Raw genomic sequence first — 22,016 nt, 5'->3', positions numbered from 1 at the left:
CAGTGGCGATCGACTGTAGATGTCCTCATTGCAAACGTACAATAATGACGTAAAACTTGTCGAAACTCGAACTGTACGCTTTGCATGACTATTAAATCCTGGTCTAGATTTGATAGAATAAACAAACACGACCGCAATTACTCGTGTTGGTAAAGATTTTATCACTAGCTTGCCCCCTAAAATACTACTTGACACTGGCAAAGATGGCGGGTATCGTAAATAAGGTCTCTTCATTTTATTGCGGGCGACAAGAGGAGCCCTCAATCCTAATCTCCAGGGCCCGGTTGCATAAAACGCCCGTAACAACTACGTGTATACGTACGTGCACTCGCAACTTAAGTGAGTTGCATTAAATCACTTAAGTGGTCCACTTAGGGAATTCAATTAAGTGGTTGTACTTACGATTTTCGTAAGTGTTCACTTAAGTGTCGGTTATGCAACAGAAATTGCGGGTGTTGCATAAAACTTTTTTTAGGGGAAAAATAGCACGTAAATTTACGGGACCTATGTAGGTCCCGTATCGTTACTGTTTTTACTAAAGTTAACGAGATCTTTTTCTGAGAAGTAGAAAAAAAGTAATTTTTCTTCACGTAATTCGTTCTAATGCGCTTTGTTAACCTCTGATGTACACTTTAAAGCCGACGTTGTGAAAAAAGAAGAAGAATTATCATTTTCAGTAGACATTGAAGAAAAATAACGATTGCATGCAAATTTCAATTTTTTTTAAGGCTTAAAAGTGTTCGAAACGAATTAAAACTTTCTTTACACTCACCGATGGTTAGCTTAAAAAAAAAGAGTGAGTCATTAATAAAGTACTACATCAAAGTTACGTGTGCCTTTAAGTGAACCCGTAATTTACCACGTACAAGAGTAACTTACGAGAGTGCTAAGTGCGTTTCATGCAACACCCACAAGTGTACCCATAACGGATTCGTAAGTGACCTACTTAAGTGGGCACTTAAGTGTAGCTTTTATGCAACCGGGCCCAGGTTGTTATTACGAATGCGTCGCATGTTTGTAGCCAACATTTGTTTGGACTTCCACTAAGAATGCATGGAATGTGCAGAATGCAATTTGATCACGCGCCTTTGAACCTTCTATCACTCGTAATCTGGTCTCGCGTGTTTTGATTATCTGTCACGTGAAGCTTACGCAAGGCACAGTGCTATAGCAAAAGCGTTTAGACCTTCGATCTGTGTCGCCCGCACTCCGTAACCTTTGGTTATTACTAGTTAATATTTTATTACTGAGGTACGTGAAGGGGTGAGATCACTATTGACACAGAAGGGCATCTGTGGGACATTTTTGACTCAGAAGATCAATTTGGGTTTATGGGAAGCTGCCCACCTACCCCTCCCCTAAGCCAAAATTTTCCCTTAAGTGAGAATTAAGTGTTAATGTTGGTTTAGGGGATGGGTAGTTGGTAAGTTTACCAGAAACCTCAGTTAAATGGGTCTGATTTGACCCCAATATGAAATACAAGATCTGGTCTTCATGAAAAGGAATTGAAAAGGCTGTAGTCGTTAAGAAGTTAATTCCATACCTTACTTTACTTTTTTCTTTTAGGCTAAAATTGGCCAAAGAAATGGCCTAAGTCCAATTGATGCGCAACAAGCAAACCTGCTCTACCAGGCATTGTGCGACGGTAAGCTCTACAAACAAGCCAACGGCAATTTAGTTCCCTGCATTCAAAGTTACCTATTAATCGCATGCATTTGGAAAGTTGTAGTCAGCAGTTGTCTTCATGATCAGTAGTTGACGTAGTAGTATTAGTATTGGCCCTCCATATAAACAATATATAGCCAGGGTCCTGGCTTAAGTAGTTTAGTGGAAAAAAAGGGCGACTCAATTAACAGTAATTCAACTTTATTTTGAGTTAAACTTAATTTTTATTTAGAAATTGGAAAGTCTTAGAACCCTTGTGGAAAGCAAACTTTAAAACGAATACGATAATTTATATGAAGACAGATCGAGTTAGTTCAAAATTACAAAAATGTGCTGTTAAAAAAAAAAAATTAATTACTTCTAAACTGATTTCTTTTCAGCGCGGCCTAAAACTGCAGGTATGTTATAAAAATTTAAACACCTTATTTCTAAAACATGATTAAACAACACACCGTTTGGCAACACACGCTACTCCCCCTCTTTCCCCCACACCCATCCTTGCCAAAGCAAGTCCCATTTTGGCTAAGGCGAGAAAGATTTGCGCAAGCACGAGGTATATATGACCTTCTATTGAGCATTGTTGAGGTCTTCGGTCTTAAAGGAAAGAAAAGTTCTATCATCTTTTCCCTCCAGTGCCTGAGATGATTTTAGCAGGAAATTCATTAGAACTATTCTCCTTTCCCTCTTGCCAGTTGAGCAATCCATTATTTTTTGTAAAACGAAAGCGTACCTTATGACGATTGCAGTGGTTTGAGCGAGGTGAAAACTAAAATGCCTTTTTTTGCATCCCATAAGCCCAAAAATCAAACTAAGAAAAAAAGGAGAAGATGATTATAGGAAAGAGAAAGAAGAAACGTTTTTTTCCAAAATCTAGCTACATATTCAGTTTTAACTTATAAATTTTACACGAATATTCATGAACAAGTGGTGAATACGATGCAGCTCGGTCGCAAATACATCCACCCATCCATCTATTTTTATAAAGGCTACAAATCAAAGTAAAAACCGTTTTATTAATTTTAATCTTGCAGTGCCAAGCACAGCTCCTCCTCCTCCTCCTCCTACAACTGGTGAGTGAGTTTTCTAAGGAAGACCCCAACCCTCCAACCTCATTCTACGAGATAATCAAAACTGGTTTTCAGACAAGGAGCATCCGTTTATTGATAAACCAATGGTCATAAATGTGCCAGCTGTACCAAGCGCACTGCTATTAAGCCTATGTTAGAATATTATATCCCAGCAACAAGCAGCACATTCAAGCAAGATCTCCCTTAATTCATTACGTTCTCGAGTACGCTGCCAACACAAAATCGAGAAGTGAAAGGGAAGCTTTGATAAAAGGCCACAGTTGTAATTGTAAAATACATGACTCACATTCTTTTGCGATCGATCAATTGCTAGATTTGAACGAGTGCCTCTCTTCACCCTGTGACGCCAATGCCGTTTGTCAGAATACCATTGGTTCCTTTACTTGCACGTGTATTGCTGGATATACTGGAAATGGATTATCTTGCACAGGTAAGATAAATTTACACAAATTTAGTTCTTTCCTAAATAAGACTAGTACAAAATAAACCAGAAGCTAAAATGGGTACTGTCATAAATACGCCCACTGTATCAAGCTCACTGCTATTAAGCCTGTGTTAGAATATTATATCCCAGCAACAAGCAGCACATTCAAGCAAGATCTCTCTTAATTCATTACGTTCTCGAGTACGCTGCCAACACAAAATCGAGAAGTGAAAGGAAAGCTTTGATAAAAGGCCACAGTAATGTAATTGTAAAATACATGACTCATATTCTTTTGCCATCGCTCAATTACTAGATTTGAACGAGTGCCTCTCTTCACCCTGTGACGCTAATGCCGTTTGTCAGAATACCATTGGTTCCTTTACTTGCACGTGTATTGCTGGATATACTGGAAATGGACTATCTTGCACAGGTAAGATAAATTTACACCAAGTTAGTTCTTTCCTAAATAAGACTAGTACAAAATAAACCAGAAGCTAAAATTGGTACCATCGTGGTGTCTTGAGGGTCAGGTAGAACATTCCTCTATACTTCGAATCGCTTATGTCGTTTTTCCACTGAAATCACATAAACTATTAAATTTGATCATTCCATTGAAGATAAATTGAGCTTTTTGTCCTAACAAATAGTGCTCCATTAAATCGCACACACATTCATCCGAGTACTTGTGCTTGCATAGCCAATCGCGGATGTTTGACGTCCACTGACTATATCCCGGTTGTCTTGACATAACAATATCTGGTAAAAGGTTAAGTTTGAACAAGTCGAAATCATTTTGAATTCTTGGTTTTAGCTAACCCAAAGCTCTGTAAATAACCCTTGAACGTTAACAAGCAATTCTTACCATAATAAGTTAAGCGATCTGTTTTAAAAAACCTTCTTCTGTTTAAAGTATTTTGCCAGTAAGCAGACATCCGCCAGTGCACGAGATTATTTTAGCAGGAAATGCATTAGAACTATTCTCCTTTCCCTCTGGCCAGTTGAGCAATCCATTATTTTTTGTTAAACGAAAACGTACTTAATGATGATCGGAGCATGCAGTTTGAGCGAGGTGAAAACTAAAATGCCTTTCTTGCATCCCATAAGCCCAAAGACTAAACTACAAAAAACGAAAAGAGTAACTTATGGGAAAGAGAAAGAACTAACGTTTTTCAAAATCCAGCTGCATAATAATTCAGTTTTAACTTATAAATTTTACACGAATATTCATGAACAAGTGGTGAATTCGATGCAGCTCGGTCGCAAATGCATCCACCCATCCACCTATTTTTAAAAAGACTACAAAGCAAAGTAAAACTGTTTTATTAATTTTAATCTTGCAGTACCAAGCACAGCTCCTTCTCCTCCTACAACTGGTAAGTGAGTTTTCCAAGGAAGACCCCAACCCTCCAACCTCATTCTACGAGATAATCAAAACTGGTTTTCCGACAGGGAGCATCCGTTTATTGATAAACCAATGGTCATAAATGTGCCAGCTGTACCAAGTGCACTGCTATTAAGCCTATGTTAGAATATTATATCCCAGCAACAAGCAGCACATTCAAGCAAGATCTCCCTTAATTCATTACGTTCTCGAGTACGCTGCCAACACAAAATCGAGAAGTGAAAGGGAGGCTTTGATAACAGGCCACAGTTGTAATATAAAATACATGACTCACATTCTTTTACGATCGATCAATTGCTAGATTTGAACGAGTGCCTCTCTTCACCCTGTGACGCCAGCTCAACAAAGTATGGGATCGAGGCTCCGAGGTCCAGCCTCTTACCCTTTTATTTACATTTTCATATCTGCACCTTTCATCACTAAAACAGGGAGTATTCTTCTGGGTGTTTTGTCTCCAATATTTTTTTTTGTTTGTTCCTTTTCTGAGCAGATCTTTCCCAGGGGCGGAGGGAAAGAAGGCTGCGGAAGATTTGTCTTTAACGTTCTTTTTACTCTTTTTTTTAGCTATCTGTCAAGACAATGCCTCTTCTTGCGCTTGGTTTAGGTTTTTCTGGTGTTCTTTCGCTCCAAGCTCCTGCCGGAGGACCTGCAATAGATGTCCTTGATCTCATAAAGTCACAGCAATGATCGAGACTGACGCCGTTTCAGAGGCTCATGCTCATTCTAAGTTTCTACCTAAACATAGTTTTAATACTGTCTTAAAATACACCGTGCTTAAACCACTTTAATTAAATTTAACTTGTTATCGAATGTTTTTGTCATCAAGAAAATTGCATCTCAAGTTGTGTTGAAAAGGCTGAAGTTACTTTGAGCTCCTGTTAGGTATTTTGTTGAACTTCATGTGTTAACATGCTCAGTACGTAGAATCAATTTTGCACAGTGTCGAAGATCATTTCTTTTTCAGGAAACTAAGAGTAACCTCGGTAAAAACTGAAATAAACGGTTTAATTTTTGATGAGACTGATCAAAGTTGCATTTCTCTTGCTGCCGTTGAGGGGTTGTTCCTGCCATGCGGGACATTGTCATGTGTATAATTTCTTAAGACATGAAAGCGAACAAAGATGCCACCCTTCTCCCCCTCCCCGTTTTGTTCCACTTTACTCTTCTGAATGGCGAGGGTACCCTGACCTCCTTTGCTGGGATTATCTTCTCGTGTTTCTGAATTTTCCTAGTTTCAAGCGCTTTATACGCTTGACTAAATTAAATAAACGGCCACACTCCTATGGCAAAATTTATCCCAAATGGAAACTGTCATTGATTATTTTGTATCCCAGCAAACAGAATTCACCCACAGTATCACTCGGCCAACATTAATATCTGACTTAATAATTATAATGTAAAGAAACATGAAGCATAGATCTCATTAAATACTCCGAGTGGGTAGTCTCCCTCGCACCCGTTTTTTGGATGTCACGCAACGCGCAATGCGTGACATCCAAAAAACGGCTGCGAGGGAGACTACCGAGTGGGGAAGAATAGACCCTTTTAGCTTGTACGTTTTCAAACCACGTGATGTTACACCAGAGAACACAGGCGTCCCAAATTCAATATGTGAGCGTATGTTAAGGATCAATAAATCTGCTAATATTACGAAAGGTAGCATTTCATAGGTCTATAGGGGAAAAATAAATACTTGCATCACCTTGCGTACCTGGAAATGATGATACGGAGGGAAAGAGAAAGAAGAGAGAAGACAGAAAGGGAGAAAAACCTTAGCTATGAGGATCTGGAGTGGGAGAAACTTCTTCATGAGGATCTGCTTAAAAAGCAAAGAGTCTGACATCTGAAAAGAAATTGCCTTAAAAAGACAAGCCAAAATTGGTGTCAGCTCACATTCAGCTGTCAGCAGCTATACAAAGTGTCTCCATCAGAAAAGGTCAAGATGCAAGTAACTCTGAAGCAAACAGCAGCTCAGAAGCAAGCGAAGAGAGTAGTGAGGACTATGTTGTGCAGGAAGTTGAGAGTGATTCCTCCGAGGATGATGAATAAAGATGATGATGATGACAATGTACCCTCGCAAAACTGGCATCCAACAGTTGGAATGACGGTGATAGCAATGTACCATTGCCAAACACAGTTGTTAACTAGTAATAGTTGGCACAACTGAAACAGCTTCTCCCTCTCTGTATATCGTCGGTCAATAGTGTTCTTAGTCGCTGTGTAGCTCTTTGAAATATACCAATTCATAATGAAGACTTTCACACATATTCCATACAATGGGTGAGAGTAAAAACAGGAAACACAAGGTTACACATGCACTGTTTCGGTTCGATTTACACAGCTTTGATATGAAAACATTCCCAGTTTCGAGAATAGTTTATTCTAAGCTATAAGAAAGGATTTATTTAGAAGCTGGGATTTTTCGCTATTTCTCTTTCACTTCTTATATACGGTTCATTTTATTTGTCGGAAAGTAAACCTTAGAAATTAACAGGTTTGATCAATTCACGCTCGCGCCTTCTAGCCTTTTTACAAACTTTATTCCGGGAAGGACGTCTGTGAGTACAGACAGTCTGTGAGTCTGTGAGTAGGGAATAAGTCAGCACAGAATTTGGTTGTCGGCCAATTTCTGTAATCGTCCATCGTTCTGCCAGTGATAATCTAGCCGTTGATTCACCTGATTCACTCGTCTTGCTTGTTTGGGATTTAGTCTTATTCCCCCAAAGACAGAGAAGGAGTGTCTGCCTAATTTTTCCAATCAAAGATTTGTGAACTCGTGTCTGGCAAACAAGTGTTTATATAAACACAGTTATCAGCTGCATCTACGTCGCTGGCTATCAGTGGCTATGAAACCTCATCTATTTTCTGGTTTGAATATTGGACAGTAACACTATAATCAGACTATTGTCCTGCTTGCTAAACTGAAACTAGCCCAAGATGTATTTTTACCCAAAGAAGGAAATGATCAAATCTTACTATCAATATCACTATAATTAGTTTAGGATATATAATTGCCTTCACACTATAGGTGTCTTAAGTGTCTTAAAACGTATAGTTATTGAGGTGAAGGTGACTCAGCTAGAGGTGCAAAAGACGCAACATATACTGGTTTGTCGTTCTTTTCTTGGCGAGAACTGTGTATAGCAATTCGCATAATCCTGATGGTAAGGTCTTCTTCTACTTAGTGAAAGAAACACCTACTAGAAAAAGGAAATGTTAAGATTCTAAGGGCAGCTTCCCAAATCTACCATGACCTAATTAACCGGAAGCGTCGGAGTTGAACCTGGAATTCTCATACTATCCCCAGTTGTCACTGCTAGAATGGGGCTGCAACGGTCAAAAAAAGTTCAGAAAGGGATTGAAAGATGTGAAAGATGGAGGAATTATTGCTAGAAAAGCAGGCTTATTGTGGGGACTGAGCGTGATGAAATCTACACTGCAGGTCAGACTAAATAGGAGAGTGACCTTTGACCGTCGGATTGAGGTCCCATCCCCAAGCTTTTTTTTTTTTTTAATAAAAAATGAAGAAAAAAAATGTTTTGCAGATTGGCTTATTGAGCTTGCAAAACGCGGCTTCGGCATGTCCACGGATCATCATCATCATCCTTATTATTGATTATTATATTTATAAACGAGGAGTGTTTTGTCAGATATCTATACATGTTTTGATTGTAATGTTTATCATCCCCTTCTCCTTCATATTTTAAGGTTTCAAAAGTTTATTACCATGTTTTCTTTTCTTTCCTTTTTTTTCCTAGCACGTAATAACTACAGGATTCTCAATGAGACTGACCGCAAGAACGATTACCAAACTCTAAAGAACGTTGTCCGCAAATGCGATGGCCGCTTGCGAAGGGGCTGGTACAGGTTTATGGGTGCGGCAGGTACAAAAATGCCTTCCCAAGTCGTCCCTATATCACGCTGTGGGACAGATGCAACTGGGTGGCTCAGCGGCAGTCATCCGACAGTGAATCAAGGTGCTGTCCGACGCAGAGTGTGTTTTCATTGGGCTGGACGAGATAGAAGGCGCAGAAAATATGACAGGTCGTGCATGTGGTCTCGTTATATTCGTGTCCTAAACTGTACCACCTTTTTGGTGTACGAACTGATTCCGATAAAAAGATGCCATTTGCGTTATAAAATGTGGTGCAAGCTGAAACTAATAAACCTAAAAATTCCGAAAATAAGCCCCTCCATGTAGAAGCCCCTCCAAATATAAGCCCCCCTAACCGGCAACGCAAAAAACCCTCCGTTAAATCGCCCCTCCAAGTATAAGCCCCTGGGGGCTTGTACTTGGAAAATTGCCCTCAAATACAAAGAAGAACAAAGCAAAAAAGGTAAATTTAATTCCAACTGTAAGGCTAGCCCAATTGATTTTGAAACGCAAATTTCCCTCCGTAGATAAGCCCCTCAGAATATAAGCCCCTCAAAAAGGGTCTTTGAAAAATATAAGCCCCGGGGCTTATTTTTGGAATTTTACGGTATATATTTTTGATACAAAAGTACATACGTTTACCTTGCGTGTAACTGATTATAAGGATGAACACTGGATGTACTATACAGATTATTCGCAAAATTTGCTACTATACCTCACGTTTCACTGCTATTTCAAATAAGGCAACCTGTAATTAACTCTGGACTCAAAGCCAACACAGTGTGAATTTTTCTTACGAGAGCCTCATTTAAAACCGCGCCACGCTGTCTCTTTTATGTTTAACCTAGTGGCCTAATGATGGTTTAAAAGAAACCGAAGTATTGCCAACATTCATAATCTTATAATCGTCTTGATTATTTTTCTATGAAACTTAGTTTATATATATATTCTGATTATCCTTCGGACTTTGATTCACTGTATCATAACGCTGCAGTTCACAACGATGAACTTTACAGCTTTTGTTAGGCTGTGTTTTAACATGTCTCACAGTAATACTTTCAACACTGATATTGCAAATCCGCAAACAAATACCCGAGGGTACTCCCTACGACGGTCTCTACGGGCAATCTCCGCCCAGAAGGTCACGTTTTTCAGGCTTCAGGTGTATAAAAGAGTAAGTGGGGTTTCACAAGTAAAAGTGTGAAAGGGTAAGGGTAACCTGTAATTTTGAGTAAAAGGACGTAAGACGGCTAACAGACCCTTTTCAAAGCTTCTTGCTGTAGAGATTTATTCATATTAAGAAGACAAAGTATTCACGACAATGAAATTTCATTTATTAGCATAAGTCTAGGGCTTTTGAGCAAAGAATTAGGAGAGGTTTCGGAGTGCGAAGCTGCGCTGCGCAAATTAATCTCAGTTGAAAGTGGTTCGTCACACATATAGGATAGGTTAGAACAGTGTGCCACTCTTCATCAGGCAGTGTACACGGGTGTTCAAAAACAGTATACAAAGCCGGAGTATTGCATTTCGGAATGACAAGCTACGGTTGAACCTCAGGGTACCGGAAAGTGGCCGCTTAATGGAGGTTGGCTCAGTAGAGGTTCGTCATAAATTAGCATAACATGAGCACAACCTGTAGCAGAAACATCTCTAAGGATCCGCGAAGGGAGCAGCATTACAGGTCCATATTAGTATTTTCCTTCTTCATATTCTTTGAAATAAAGCCAGACTAAGCATCAAAAGCTTGACAGCCGCTTAATAAAGACTGACAACAATGGTAGAACTCTCGTTGGGACGACCAAAAGGTGTCCTTGGCCGCTAATAGAGGAATGCCGCTTATAGAGATTTACTAGTTCCCATTCTTTCCACAAATATTTCGGAATTGTGATTATTGGCCGCTTAATAGAGGGCGGGCCCTTAATAGGTGGTGACTGCCGCTTAATTATTCAGTAACGTATACATTAGTCGGTAGGCGAAGCCTAAATTTGTTTTGTTCGTTGCCCCATGTGTAACGTGCAATGGCGTTAAATGGGACTGTGTTTAATATATTCGACCCTCCTACTGTATTAAACAACTCTCTCTTTTTTAATTTAGTATATAAAAAACTGTAAAACTATATATTGAGATATGCGAAATAAATTGTATTGCATTGTGTTGTATTGCTTGTGTTCTTATTCCGCCGGCTGGGCGCAGTTAGAAAACTTTTCCCCGATTTGTTTTTAACGATGAACAAGTACACACAATATTTGCGTCGAGCAAATAAGGGGGAGCGTGGTCGCAAAATTATGCAACAAGTCAATCATAGAAATTACTATTTCACTGCGGCCTGAATTAAAATGAGAAAACGTAACTAAGGGCGCTTTCCGCCATTTGACAGAACTGTCCGGCCGGACCATTGCCGGACCAGTCAGTTAGCAAATTAAATCGGCTCTTTCCAAGAGATTTTACTGAAAACCCATCTCCTTCATGCACACTACTTAGGATTTGACTAATGTGGCTGGATAGTTTTGTTGAAAGGTGAAATTCTCTTTAAGACGACGCGTACGGGAATGGTCTGGCGGGTCAGTTCTGACAAATGGAAAGCGCCCTAAGAATCAACGGTTTCTTATTATAACCCGCGGTATCACATTACAAAATCAAAAACAAGAACTGTAGCATACACTAAGGCCTTTAAAATCTTCTTCACGAGTTTTGATTCTTAATACACAAGTATAATGATTTTCTGATTATTTTAAAGTGCTAATGAGAAAGTTTAGAAAGTGCCAAATTTGATATTGGTTATGTTCGGCGTGGGTTTGATACAGGTCAACTATTTGCAAACAACAATCTAGAACACAAACGAAGCGACCATATTTGGACCTTGTCGACGATGAGAACATTTCTGTTCGGTACCTTAAAATCATTTACCGACCGGCAACTACGTCAGTCACTGGCTAAGAAAAAGATTTACCGCAATACCGGTCCAATAGGAGAGCGGTTTACTTTATTTTGCAGTTGCGCTATAAAAAGCCTATTACAAGGAGTATCCTGCCCTCTCCTTCTCTAGCTTTAAAGCATAAACTGGCACTGTTGATATCCAAAGGAAAAATCGATCAATATGACATATAGTTCAGTATATATAACTTATGGATTATAGCTTTGTTAAGTGCACAAAACATACAGGTTGTACTGTAGAACTATTCAGGTGAACGAGTCTCAGCTTACGGTGCGCAAAACCCAGTATGTATTGGTTGGTTATTCTTCTGTTGATTAGAACTGTGCATAGCAATTCACACAACCCTGATGGTAAGTGTTCCTCTTTCCGGATTCACTACTCATTAATTACTCAAGAGACCCTAATGGCCGAACTCTAAAACACTTCTTTTGTACTTCCATAAGGCACTAAATATTACTAACAATTCTCTTGCAACGATAAAACGAGGGGAAAAAGAAAGTAGTACCACAGTTGGGATCAAATCACATTTAGTTTCCTTGTTGTTGTTTGATGGCAGACCGAACCAAAAAACACTCGACACAGTTTTCTTTCAATTGCATATGCGTGCACGCATTTGGCATAATACTCGAATGTAGAAGTACTGTGCTTCCTTTCTGGCCTGATAATGCGAGTTGGTTCTAGAGAGGTGTTTTTTTTAATTACGACTTTAAAGTGGAGCATTAAGAACCAGTCCAAAATGATTGGTTATTTTCAATGAGGCCAAGTGCATTTTACAAAATTGCAAAAAAAAAAAACTTACTTGAGTACTTGAGTTTGCCTGGTTTGTCTGTTTGATTATAGACAGCAAATCATAAATGCCTCTGAGTTTCGTGTGAAAATGATTCGAACCGCTGCTACTGCTTGTCTTCAAGTTAACACCAGTTTCCAAAGTTAATTTTAGGGGAACAAGTCAGATTTTTCAGAATAAAACATTCCAAGTTGAAATCTGGTAAATGGTTGGAACAATTTTTTTTCCAATTTTCGGGCATTTTAACTGAGATAATGATAATAATTGGCCAATTTGCAACGCTTCATCCGAGGAGAATGGACACTTTAACCAAGGCCCATGGCTCGAGACATGGTGCAGTGTCAAGAAAATTTATGGATTTAATTTTTCTCGCTTGTCTCACCAAATCGCTGCTCCTCTGCTCTGAAGGAGTCATTTTACAACTTACAATATTCTGAATTTAAGGAAACCCTTAAGTTTTAGTTTGGTAAAAAAAAGGCAACAGATAGCAGAGGAAAGTTGTATTTATTCTAAAATGTTCTTCTTGTTCTTAAAACCCCTCGAATATCGTTAGAACTATAACGGCGGTTTTTCACGCAGATTAAATTATGTGCCGTACTTTAGTACTAACTTTCACATAACAATAAGGTTATATTTAGTCAACTGCTTGAACAACTTTTTTTCTGCGTTACCATTGACTCCGGCCTTATTATTAAAGTGATCACATCAAAATTGACATTTTTGACATTCTGAGTGATTCTGATTCATTGTAGTTCTTTTCTCAAGAGGTTTTACCAAACAAGGGGTAAAGACGTTTTTCAAATAGTCTTCTTTGTAGAAATCTCATAGATCAGAGCAACAGGGGTATTTGAAATGAGTGAGACAGCTTTGTTGTTGTTACTGAACTCATGTTCATTTAGCACCTTCTCTGGTTAATATAGTCTTCAGTGTTAAGCTGATTCTACTATTAATTGTTTACGTTGATAAATTGAAAGCAATTGCCTAGGTTTAAAGCACCACTAAATAGTAGAATTTGTTTGTTTATGAATATATTTTAAAACCAGTTTATTTTAATGGGGTATTATAGCCCCATAAATTTGCTCAACTAAATACAGCTCCTCATCTCAAGACACGTCTATCTGAAAGTTTTTCAGCTCTAAATATCATCAGCCATAGTAATTAATCATTATAAGGACAAATCTGCCAAATATGAAAAGGATGAAAGTTTATCTGAAAAGCATTGAAGGCATAAGAACAATTCATATTTAATTATAGGTCGTGACAAAAATTTTACATGCATCTACAGTTTCAATAAGATTGAGATACTGGCTAGGTTCACGAAATTATCACGCAAAAAAGGATGCTATCAAAATATGAGCTAATATTCTGTATCAATCTTAACCTCCAAAAAAGAAAGTATCGGTTACTAGCCAGCTTCCAAGGGATAAAAATGGACCGTGAAAAGGAGTTTGAGGAACACACCTAACCGTTGTCATTGTAAATTTTGAAATTAACCCAGTTTATGTTGAACACACCGAAACCGTTTTATGTTGTTGATTTACAAATGCCACCAGCCTGTATATAATGAAGCATTTAGTATATTGATAGCTATTACGAGTATCAGACTAGGGAAGGCGACGACTGTGTATTCCCGTATAGCTGTATCTTTTTGAAAATGCTTCAAGATAAAATAAATTGTACCTCAAGACTAAAGTACTAAAGTGCTGTTTCATACATTTAACACGTCAAGAAGTTTGGCCCGCTTTCCGAAAACGTATTTTATTTTATTTTTGAGGGAAAAGTTCTATTCTCTCCATTTCAAGTCACCGAACGTTAAGCAAATACATTTTGGTTTTAATTCCTACCTTCAGTCAGTCCACTTCGAGGGTTTGCGTACTAGGAAAGGGACGACCCCCAATTTTTTTTGAAGCCCATTTTTATGCCCAAAACGCTTCGCGCGCATGCGTTTTTGTTTTGAAACGCTTCTAGACTTTTCAAACGAGATAAAACGTAAAAGTCAAACAAGATAAAACATAAAACCTGTAAGAAAAGTGTTTAAAATTTAGGATCGTCCCTGCAGCACGCTGTTTATTTAATCTCTACTAAAACAAAGCTGAGTCTAAGTGATGGAAAACTAAGGGCCTGTTTACATGGAGGTGGGAGGCCCCAGGAAGGTGAGGTAACCCGCTTAGGTGGGGTAATCCGCCTGTCCCTGTAATATCGCATTTTAATTTGATTACGTTTACATGATACGTGGGGTGACCCGCCACATGTAAGCGTCTCTCCCCAGGTCTCGTTCTCTGTTTTCAGCCTCGTTCCAGACCTTTTGTTTGACTACTCGCGCGTACTTGAATACGCAAAAATACGAACTGTTTTGCAGTCTACTTCATGGTAATTCTGTCTTGCTTCAAGCTTAACAACAAGGATGAGTCAAAATTCAAAAGACAGAAAGGGAAAACTCAATTTCAAACGTTATCAAAAATAATTGAAATTTTGGATTCATTCAAGTACAGCCAAGATGTTTGGTGTTGACTTTTAATAACCCATACTTGTTCATACTTGTTATTGTATTTTTTTCAGAAAATCAAGGCATAAATGATCCTAAACTTTTTGAGGGAGACATGATTCTTACACCAGAACAGCGTTACAGAGCAGAGCATGGGAAGCCTGTGTTTGGCTCAAACCGGCGCAAAAGAGGTGCAAGCACTTTCGCCCTGTGGCCACTTGGGGTACTTGTCTATGAAATCGATCAAACTCTTGGTGAGTTCTCGGTGAAACTAAGTCAAACCTTAGCTATTATTTTAAGATGAAGTTTAATCAATCTTGGCCTTTGCACTACTGCATATAAGTCATTGCACTAAGTCACTTTAAAAGTTTCCGTTATACAGTAACAAACCCACCACGTTATTACAGCCAACCGGCCCGTTATGACAAACTTTTTTTTTCTGCACGAACATAATTACAGTCATTTTCTTACAACTGAAATAATTTTTTAGACCTCCTCAAAGTGACCAGTCAGATTACTTAAATCGTGAGACCGGTTTGCAAGTAAGCGAAGCAATCAATCTGATAAACAGTTCGTTATCGAAAAACGCTAAAGTTGCTAAATGAGCGTTCAAAATGAATGATCGATATCGTTAACCGTAAGATTGACTGTCAGAAATAGATTATGCAGCATTTCACCAGTTAGAGCCTGTTGAAATAATCTCGATAAAATTAACGTTTCGATGCTTTCGCTTTCGCGGTTGCTTGGACTCCCTGGAATTCCCTAGCCCAGGGGGGTTAGTCTATGGAGGCTCTGGGTGGGCCTAACTGACAACTGATCCAGTATTCAACCACTGAACTGATTTTCAGCTGGAAATTCCACTGCAATGGACGCTATAAACGCAGGAATGGATGAATGGACCGCAAAAACTTGCATACGCTTTAAAAAGAGGACGCACGAGTCATCCTACGTCCTATTCCAGGATGGTAGCGGGTAAGAACTCTTGAAAATGATCACTTGCATTCGAAAAACATTTGATTTAGTAGCAGATCCAGGGGAGGGACCCGGGGGCCCCGCCCTTATTTTGAGTCCAAACCGTCGGCGGCCCAAAGGGCCAAAAAAATGTTTTTTGGAGACCCCCTCCCCCCCCCCCCCCCACCTCCTACCTAAAGGTCTGGATCCGCCACTGTGATTGGCACCAAAGGGACTAATTTTTATCACCGCTCGCCAGAAATGAGCAGGGATATTGAGGCCAAGAATATAAATGTAGCCCAATATCAAACTTTCGAGAAATATCTCTTGACCAATACGTTCTCAGGCTGGTAAAATGTGCAGTTAGTACATGATAAACTGGCCTAACAATTAAGGTATGGTGGTTACACAGGGAACCCGAACGCTGTATTAGCTACAAAATAATCTGTTGCTATTTACCTGTGTTTCCTGAGTCTTTATTTATGAGTCGTTTTGGAAGGAATTTGAATCAAATCAAAGACGATTTAAAAACATTGCCGGTATCAAATGTTTGCTTGTCTGGCGCGTCGTAAATAGGACATGACAATTACGTCTCAAGTTTCCAGTATTGTTAACTCTCCTCGTGCCCGTTAAATTGAAACTCGCGATCATCTCCCAAGGAAAGTAAATAGTTAACTTGAGACTTAACGGGTGCGTCCTATGTATGACGCGCCAGACAAGCAAACGGCTAATTAAGACTCAGGAAACACAGGTAAATAACATTTTATTAGCTAATACAGCGTTCGAGTTCCCTGTCGTGGTTACATCAAATTTAATTTATACTTTTTTTTTTTATTTTTCGTGAGCAGAGCGACAAAACATAAGGCGTAAAGAAGGGTTTCGTCGAAAAACCGAAGACTCTCATGGCGAAGCCTGCGTGGCAGGAGCCGGATGGTTTTACAGAGCACGCAAGGGGAACATACGCGCGCACGTCGCGAGTGTGTCCTCGAAATAGCTGACCTCCATACCGGCGCCTGCTACGGAGGCTATACATATGGCGCGTCAATAAAATATTCACAGGACATGTTACGCCACATTATTTTGTTTCCGTGATGGAGACAGTTTACCACTGACTGTGATCGAATCAATTTACCATCGTTAGTATTTTCACCACCTTGATATCTGTAAAGAATTTACCTCTGTGATGGCGGAACACTTAATTCCACCCTAGTATCATCGAGCTACCGTTATCGAATAACTTTTTTTCTAGGTAAAACCTAATAAAATCGGAAAAAAAATTGAATAAAATGCACGAGTGAATGATGACCGCCATTACTGTCTTGCAATACTTTTAACCAGCGGTCTTTATTTGACCACAAGGGTATATTTCACAACTCAATGTGTCCCGCCTTTTGGCCTCCGGTACCAGCGGTTAAATTCCTCCTGCCCGCCTATTAACAGGGAAAAGAGGCATCTGCTAGCAGGAAAATTTCATGGCAGACTAAATTTTAATTACTCGAACTGAAATTCTAGCATTCTCAAAAAAGCTAGACAAACAGCTGGGCGCAGGATGGCAAGATGTTGTACCAAGCATCCGTACATATACAACACAACACAGGAATTATTTTGTTCACTGACACTAGGCCGACTAAATCCCTAGCGAAGTACTTTCCCGGTTAACATCTATGTAATAGGAAACCGTTATAGATTAAGGTTGTCATGATGTGGAAGATATTGATCAGAGTCTAATATGAAACAATCACAGCACTCTGTCTAAACGATAAAACCAAGGGTTTCCAACAGGTTTTTCAGGATCGGGATTTGCTTTTGATTAGGACTTTCTTCACAGAGAATGCTTTAACTACACGCAGTATACTATGAAAAGGGAACCGGATTCCGGAATCGGAGAAATTTTTGCATGAGGAATCGAGAATCCTGGACTTTGGAATCCGGAATACAGCATAAGGAATCCGGAATCTAAATTCCACTGAAAAAGATCTGGAAACCAGTACCTTGAATCCGGAATCCATGGCGTGGAATCCAGAATCCAAGACTGTTTTGGATTCCCTTACGTGGGGCAATTTTTCCCTCTTTCTAGGTGCTCTTCGAATATTGGAAGGACTAGGCATCAACCGCAAGAAATCAATCTTGCGAGGGGATGCCGTACCAGAGGGATTGTTGCTCACGAAATAGGTAAATCGATATATATTCATATCATTTAATAAGTGACATTAATTTGAAAAGGACGTTTTCACCAAAGCAATTTCTTTTATCGTTTGTTGCTTCTAAGGGACCTACATTAGAAGAGAGATGAGAGTCAGTTGATTTGGTTAGGCAAGAATTTTTGTTTTAGTGATCATCAGATTTACCCCCAATTTCTTTATGTTCTTAAAAGTCTGTTATAGAAACCCCATTCTCCCTTTAACTCTATGCAAGAAATTTGTTTCGTCTGATCTGTCAAGAAGTTCTCTAAAGAATTTGCTCGAAAACGATTAAAGTTCAAGTTTTGTTTAATGTAAAGACTTGTGGACCTCGTTCGTTCTCTAAGTTGAATCGTAGCAGTACCCCTATCCAGCCGGAGCTGTTCTGATATGTCCGCTGATATGGTACCATACGATGAGTTTTTATTTTTTCACTTTGTAGGACATGCCCTCGGTTTCTTCCACGAACAGTCTCGTGCTGATAGAGACTCTTTTGTTAGGATATTGACACAAAACATAAGACCAGGTAAGAATGTAAATGTCATACCGTCATTTTTTATCGTTTAGTGATGGTATAAACACTAAATATGGCAATGCCGATTATTCCTAGCAACCCCATGGACCAGGCAACCCTAAATTTCTTGGCACCCAGACCAACTGAATCATTTACACAGTAAAAATTAAAGGTGCCGTGCCCAAAACGTTTTTCGTTTCGTACACAGGTATGATTAGGCACTACGAACTATCACATACCCCCGGGGATACTCCCTAAAATGGCCCGTACAGGGAAGCTCCGCCTTTTTCAGGCTTCAGTTATATTAAAGGGTAGGGATTTCTCGCGTTGAACTATATGAAAGAGCTATCTAGCAGATGCGTTTTATAGCTGATAAAAAGTGTAGAAAACGCTCTGGTTTTGTGAGTTACATGCAGTCAACTCTCTCTTAACGGACACCTCTATAAGACGGACACCTCTGTAAAACGGACACCTATAGTTGGTCTCTGCCTTTCTTTTACTCCCTTTATTTGACTCTCTATAAGACGGACACCTCTCTAAGACGGACACTTAGTGCCGGTCCCAAAGGTGTCCGTCTTGAAGAGAGTTGACTGCATTCATATTAAAAAGCCGACAGTGAATTTACAGCAGTTAAAGGGGTGCAAAGTTTTTATTATAACTAGGTATGTGAAAGGGGTACCATTTGCTAATGAAAGTTATGATAAAGAGGAATCGAAAAATGGTTAAAATTGTCAAAAATGGTATCTTGATGGTATATAAAAGGATGAGGGGTTGGACCTCGGGGTGGAGACTCCCCGCATAAAACTTTGTTGACCAACCCCCCCCCCCCCCCCCCTCCGGTCAAACGCTTTGCATTGTACTCTTGTACTCCACGGAAGTTACATACAATGGAACCTCGATGAAACAAACCTCTATGTAACGAAGGCCTCGGTATAACGAACGATTTTCTTTACCCCCCAACTGAATAGTAAAATGCATGAAAAAGAATCTCGATATAACGAAACCTCGTTATAGCAAAAACACTTTGGCATTCCCTTGACTCTTCGTCATATCGAGGTTCCACTGCACTTTTTTTTTTTATCACATTTTTACAGGTTTCGAAAACAATTTTCTCAAGTACGACAATGGTTTTATTAATTCCCTTACGAGTCCCTACGATTATGGAAGCGTGATGCACTACGGAGACAAATATTTTAGTAAAAATGGTCAGCCCACGATTGAAGTTCTAAGGCCTGGGGTATGTTGCTACTACGGCTACCAGTTTAGTGCTCAAGAACAGGTGTATTAATAATTTTATTTTTCTGCAAAAGACCCTTAGTTTAAAATACCTGCCGTCTTTGCACGCGCTTAAGGACTGATGTGATAATAGCAATGTCACGTGGTTTTCATCAGGGGAGCAAACAAGTGAAAAAGATTGCCTTTGCAAAAAGTCGCGGTCGAGTGTGCTTATTCTAGACAACAGAAAATAAAGAAGTTTTCATCTAAAAGAGGATAATGGCAAATATTATTATGGATGGAAGTGGTCATTGTTACTTTTTGGGATACAGTGGCGATTGACTGTAGATGTCCTCATTGCAAACAATAATGAAGTAAAACTTGTCGAAACTCGAACTGTACGCTTCGCATGACTAATATATAGATTTAGCCAGGGCTAAAAGCGAAGCTCTGGTTAATAATACGTGTAAACAAAAAAAAATTAAATCGTGTAACGCTAAACGGGGGACGACAATGAAAATGGCTTCAAGACTAATAGATCTAATTAGCAAAAAAACTAATTGCACGTGCAGCACACTTTTTCTTCTAATTAGCAAAAAGGCAAATTTGCACGTGCAGCACGCTTTTTTGTCTTTCCCTTGCCGTTGTTTTGCACGACTACAACACTGTTTTGTACGAATAAAACGTCAAACTTCCTAGTTACACACTATTTTTATGGAGAAATTGTCGTATGTGCTTACCCAATATTTTGTTTCCAGTGTTCATGTTCGCTTTTATTTTTCACTGTCGCTCATTTTCACCTTGCTGGCAGCTAGCATTTCTCATTTTCTCACCACCGCTTTGAATTACAAGGTTTTTCTTCCAACGAATTTTCAATAACCCGCTCTAGCTCTTTCTCTGTTATCCACGTTAGTGTACACATAAAAAATAACGCCGAAAAAGACACGACTTTTTTCTTTCTCAAAGTCCGGGTGGCCATGTGATTTCCTTCCAAATAAAACCTTAGTTGCATTTGGGTTCCCATACCTGTTGATTGAGTTATTTTATATGGTATGCCTGTGGTGCGGACGGACGGTCGCTCGCTCGATCGCTCGCTCGGTGTACGGTCACGTGATAACCAAATTTTCTGGGATGGGTAGATTACCACATTTCCTTAGCTATGGGGCTCCGCCCACGCGCGCGCTTCGCGCGCGGGTGGAGCTCCGCTATTAAATCGTCGTCTAGATTTGATAGAATAAACAAAAACGACCGCAATTACTCGTGTTGGTAAAGATTTGATCACTAGTTTGCCCCCTGAAATACTACTTTACATTGGCAAAGATGGCGGGTATCGTAAATAAGGTCTCTTCATTTTATTGCGGGCGACAAGAGGAGCCCTCAATCCTAATCTCCAGGTGGTTATTACGCATGCGTCGCATGTATGTAGCCACTATTTGTTTGGACTTCCACTAAGAATGCATGGAATGTACAGAATGCAATTTGATCACGCGCGTTTGAACCATCTATCACTCGTAATCTGGTCACGCGTGTTTTGATTATCTGTCACGTGAAGCTTACGCAAGGCACAGCGCTATAGCAAAAGCGTTTTGACCTTCGATCTGTGTCGCCCACACTCCGTAACCTTTGGTTATTACAAGTTAATATTTCATTACTGAGGTACGTGAAGGGGTGAGATCACTATTGACACAGAAGGGTATCTGTGGGGCATTTTTGACTCAGAAGATCAATTTGGGTTCATGGGAAGCTGCCCACCTACCCCTCCCCTAAGTCAACATTTTCCCCTAAGTGAGAATTAAGTGTTAATGTCGGTTTAGGGGAGGGGTAGTTGGGAAGTTTTACAAGAAACCTCGATTAAATGGGTCTGATTTTACCCCAATATGAAATACAAGATCTGGTCTTCATGAAAAGGAATTGAAAAGGCTATAGTCGTCAAGAAGTTAATTCCATTCCCTATTTTACTTTTTTCTTTTAGTTTAAAATTGGCCAAAGAAATGGCCTAAGTCCAACTGATGCGCAACAAGCAAACCTGCTCTACCAGGCATTGTGCGACGGTAAGCTCTACAAACAAGCTAACAGCAATTTAGTTCCCTCCATTCAAAGTTACCTATTAATCGCATGCATTTGGAAAGTTGTAGTCAGCAGTTGTCGTCAGTAGTTGACGTAGTAGTATTAGTATTGGCTCTCAATATAAACACTATATAGCCAGGGTCCTGGCTTAAGTAGTTTAGGGGACAAAAAAGGCGACCCAATTAACAGTAATTCAACTTTATTTTGAATTAAACTTAATCTTTATTTAGAAATTGGAAAGTCTTAGAACCCTTGTGGAAAGCAAACTTTAAAAAACGAATACGATAATTTATATGAAGACAGATCGAGTTATTTCAAAATTACAATAATGTGCTGTTAAAAAAAATTGATTACTTCTAAACTGATTTCTTTTCAGCGCGGAATAAAACTGCAGGTATGTTATAAAAATTTAAACACCTTATTTCTAAA

The 22,016-nt window shown here is 39.3% G+C and overlaps 3 protein-coding genes across 5 annotated transcripts in view; all 3 read left to right on the top strand.

Moving 5' to 3' along the window:
* The window catches only part of LOC140947312 (zinc metalloproteinase nas-15-like), a 29,059-nt gene extending 20,324 nt beyond the window's left edge, over positions 1 to 8,735 (top strand). Inside the window, exon 8 of the mRNA XM_073396376.1 lies at positions 8,338 to 8,735. Coding sequence (XP_073252477.1) covers positions 8,338 to 8,344 — 7 coding nt within the window. The 3' untranslated portion in view covers positions 8,345 to 8,735. The remainder of the gene's footprint in view (positions 1 to 8,337) is intronic.
* The window catches only part of LOC140947306 (blastula protease 10-like), a 31,000-nt gene that overhangs the window by 7,453 nt on the left and 1,531 nt on the right, over positions 1 to 22,016 (top strand). The window contains exons 7-10 of one of the 3 annotated variants that reach the window (XM_073396368.1): positions 1,567 to 1,645; positions 2,046 to 2,063; positions 4,518 to 4,550; positions 5,144 to 5,608. In XM_073396368.1, coding sequence (XP_073252469.1) covers positions 1,567 to 1,645; positions 2,046 to 2,063; positions 4,518 to 4,550; positions 5,144 to 5,244 — 231 coding nt within the window. In that variant the 3' untranslated portion in view covers positions 5,245 to 5,608. Of the gene's footprint in view, positions 1 to 1,566; positions 1,646 to 2,045; positions 2,064 to 2,696; positions 2,759 to 4,517; positions 4,551 to 5,143; positions 5,609 to 22,016 lie in introns of those variants that run through there. The other 2 variants (XM_073396367.1, XM_073396369.1) reach the window with 2 other exon arrangements.
* Positions 11,629 to 21,834, top strand: LOC140947938 (blastula protease 10-like). The gene is made up of 8 exons (XM_073397165.1): positions 11,629 to 11,738; positions 14,735 to 14,914; positions 15,509 to 15,632; positions 17,689 to 17,783; positions 18,234 to 18,317; positions 19,400 to 19,542; positions 21,493 to 21,571; positions 21,818 to 21,834. The coding sequence occupies exons 1-8, from the start codon at positions 11,675 to 11,677 to the stop codon at positions 21,832 to 21,834; spliced, it is 786 nt and encodes a 261-aa protein (XP_073253266.1). The 5' UTR covers positions 11,629 to 11,674.

Source organism: Porites lutea, chromosome 9, assembly GCF_958299795.1.
Source record: "Porites lutea chromosome 9, jaPorLute2.1, whole genome shotgun sequence".
NCBI lineage: Eukaryota > Metazoa > Cnidaria > Anthozoa > Scleractinia > Poritidae > Porites > Porites lutea.
This window is presented reverse-complemented; position numbering and strand designations above follow the sequence as displayed.

Bases quoted from the DNA above. Each gene is read 5' to 3' on its own strand.
- LOC140947938 (XM_073397165.1), top strand. From the start codon at position 11,675: ATGTATTGGTTGGTTATTCTTCTGTTGATTAGAACTGTGCATAGCAAT. The intron at 14,915-15,508 runs GTGAGTTCTCGG...ACTGATTTTCAG, and splicing joins TGAAATCGATCAAACTCTTG to CTGGAAATTCCACTGCAATG. The intron at 17,784-18,233 runs GTAAATCGATAT...TTCACTTTGTAG, and splicing joins GATTGTTGCTCACGAAATAG to GACATGCCCTCGGTTTCTTC.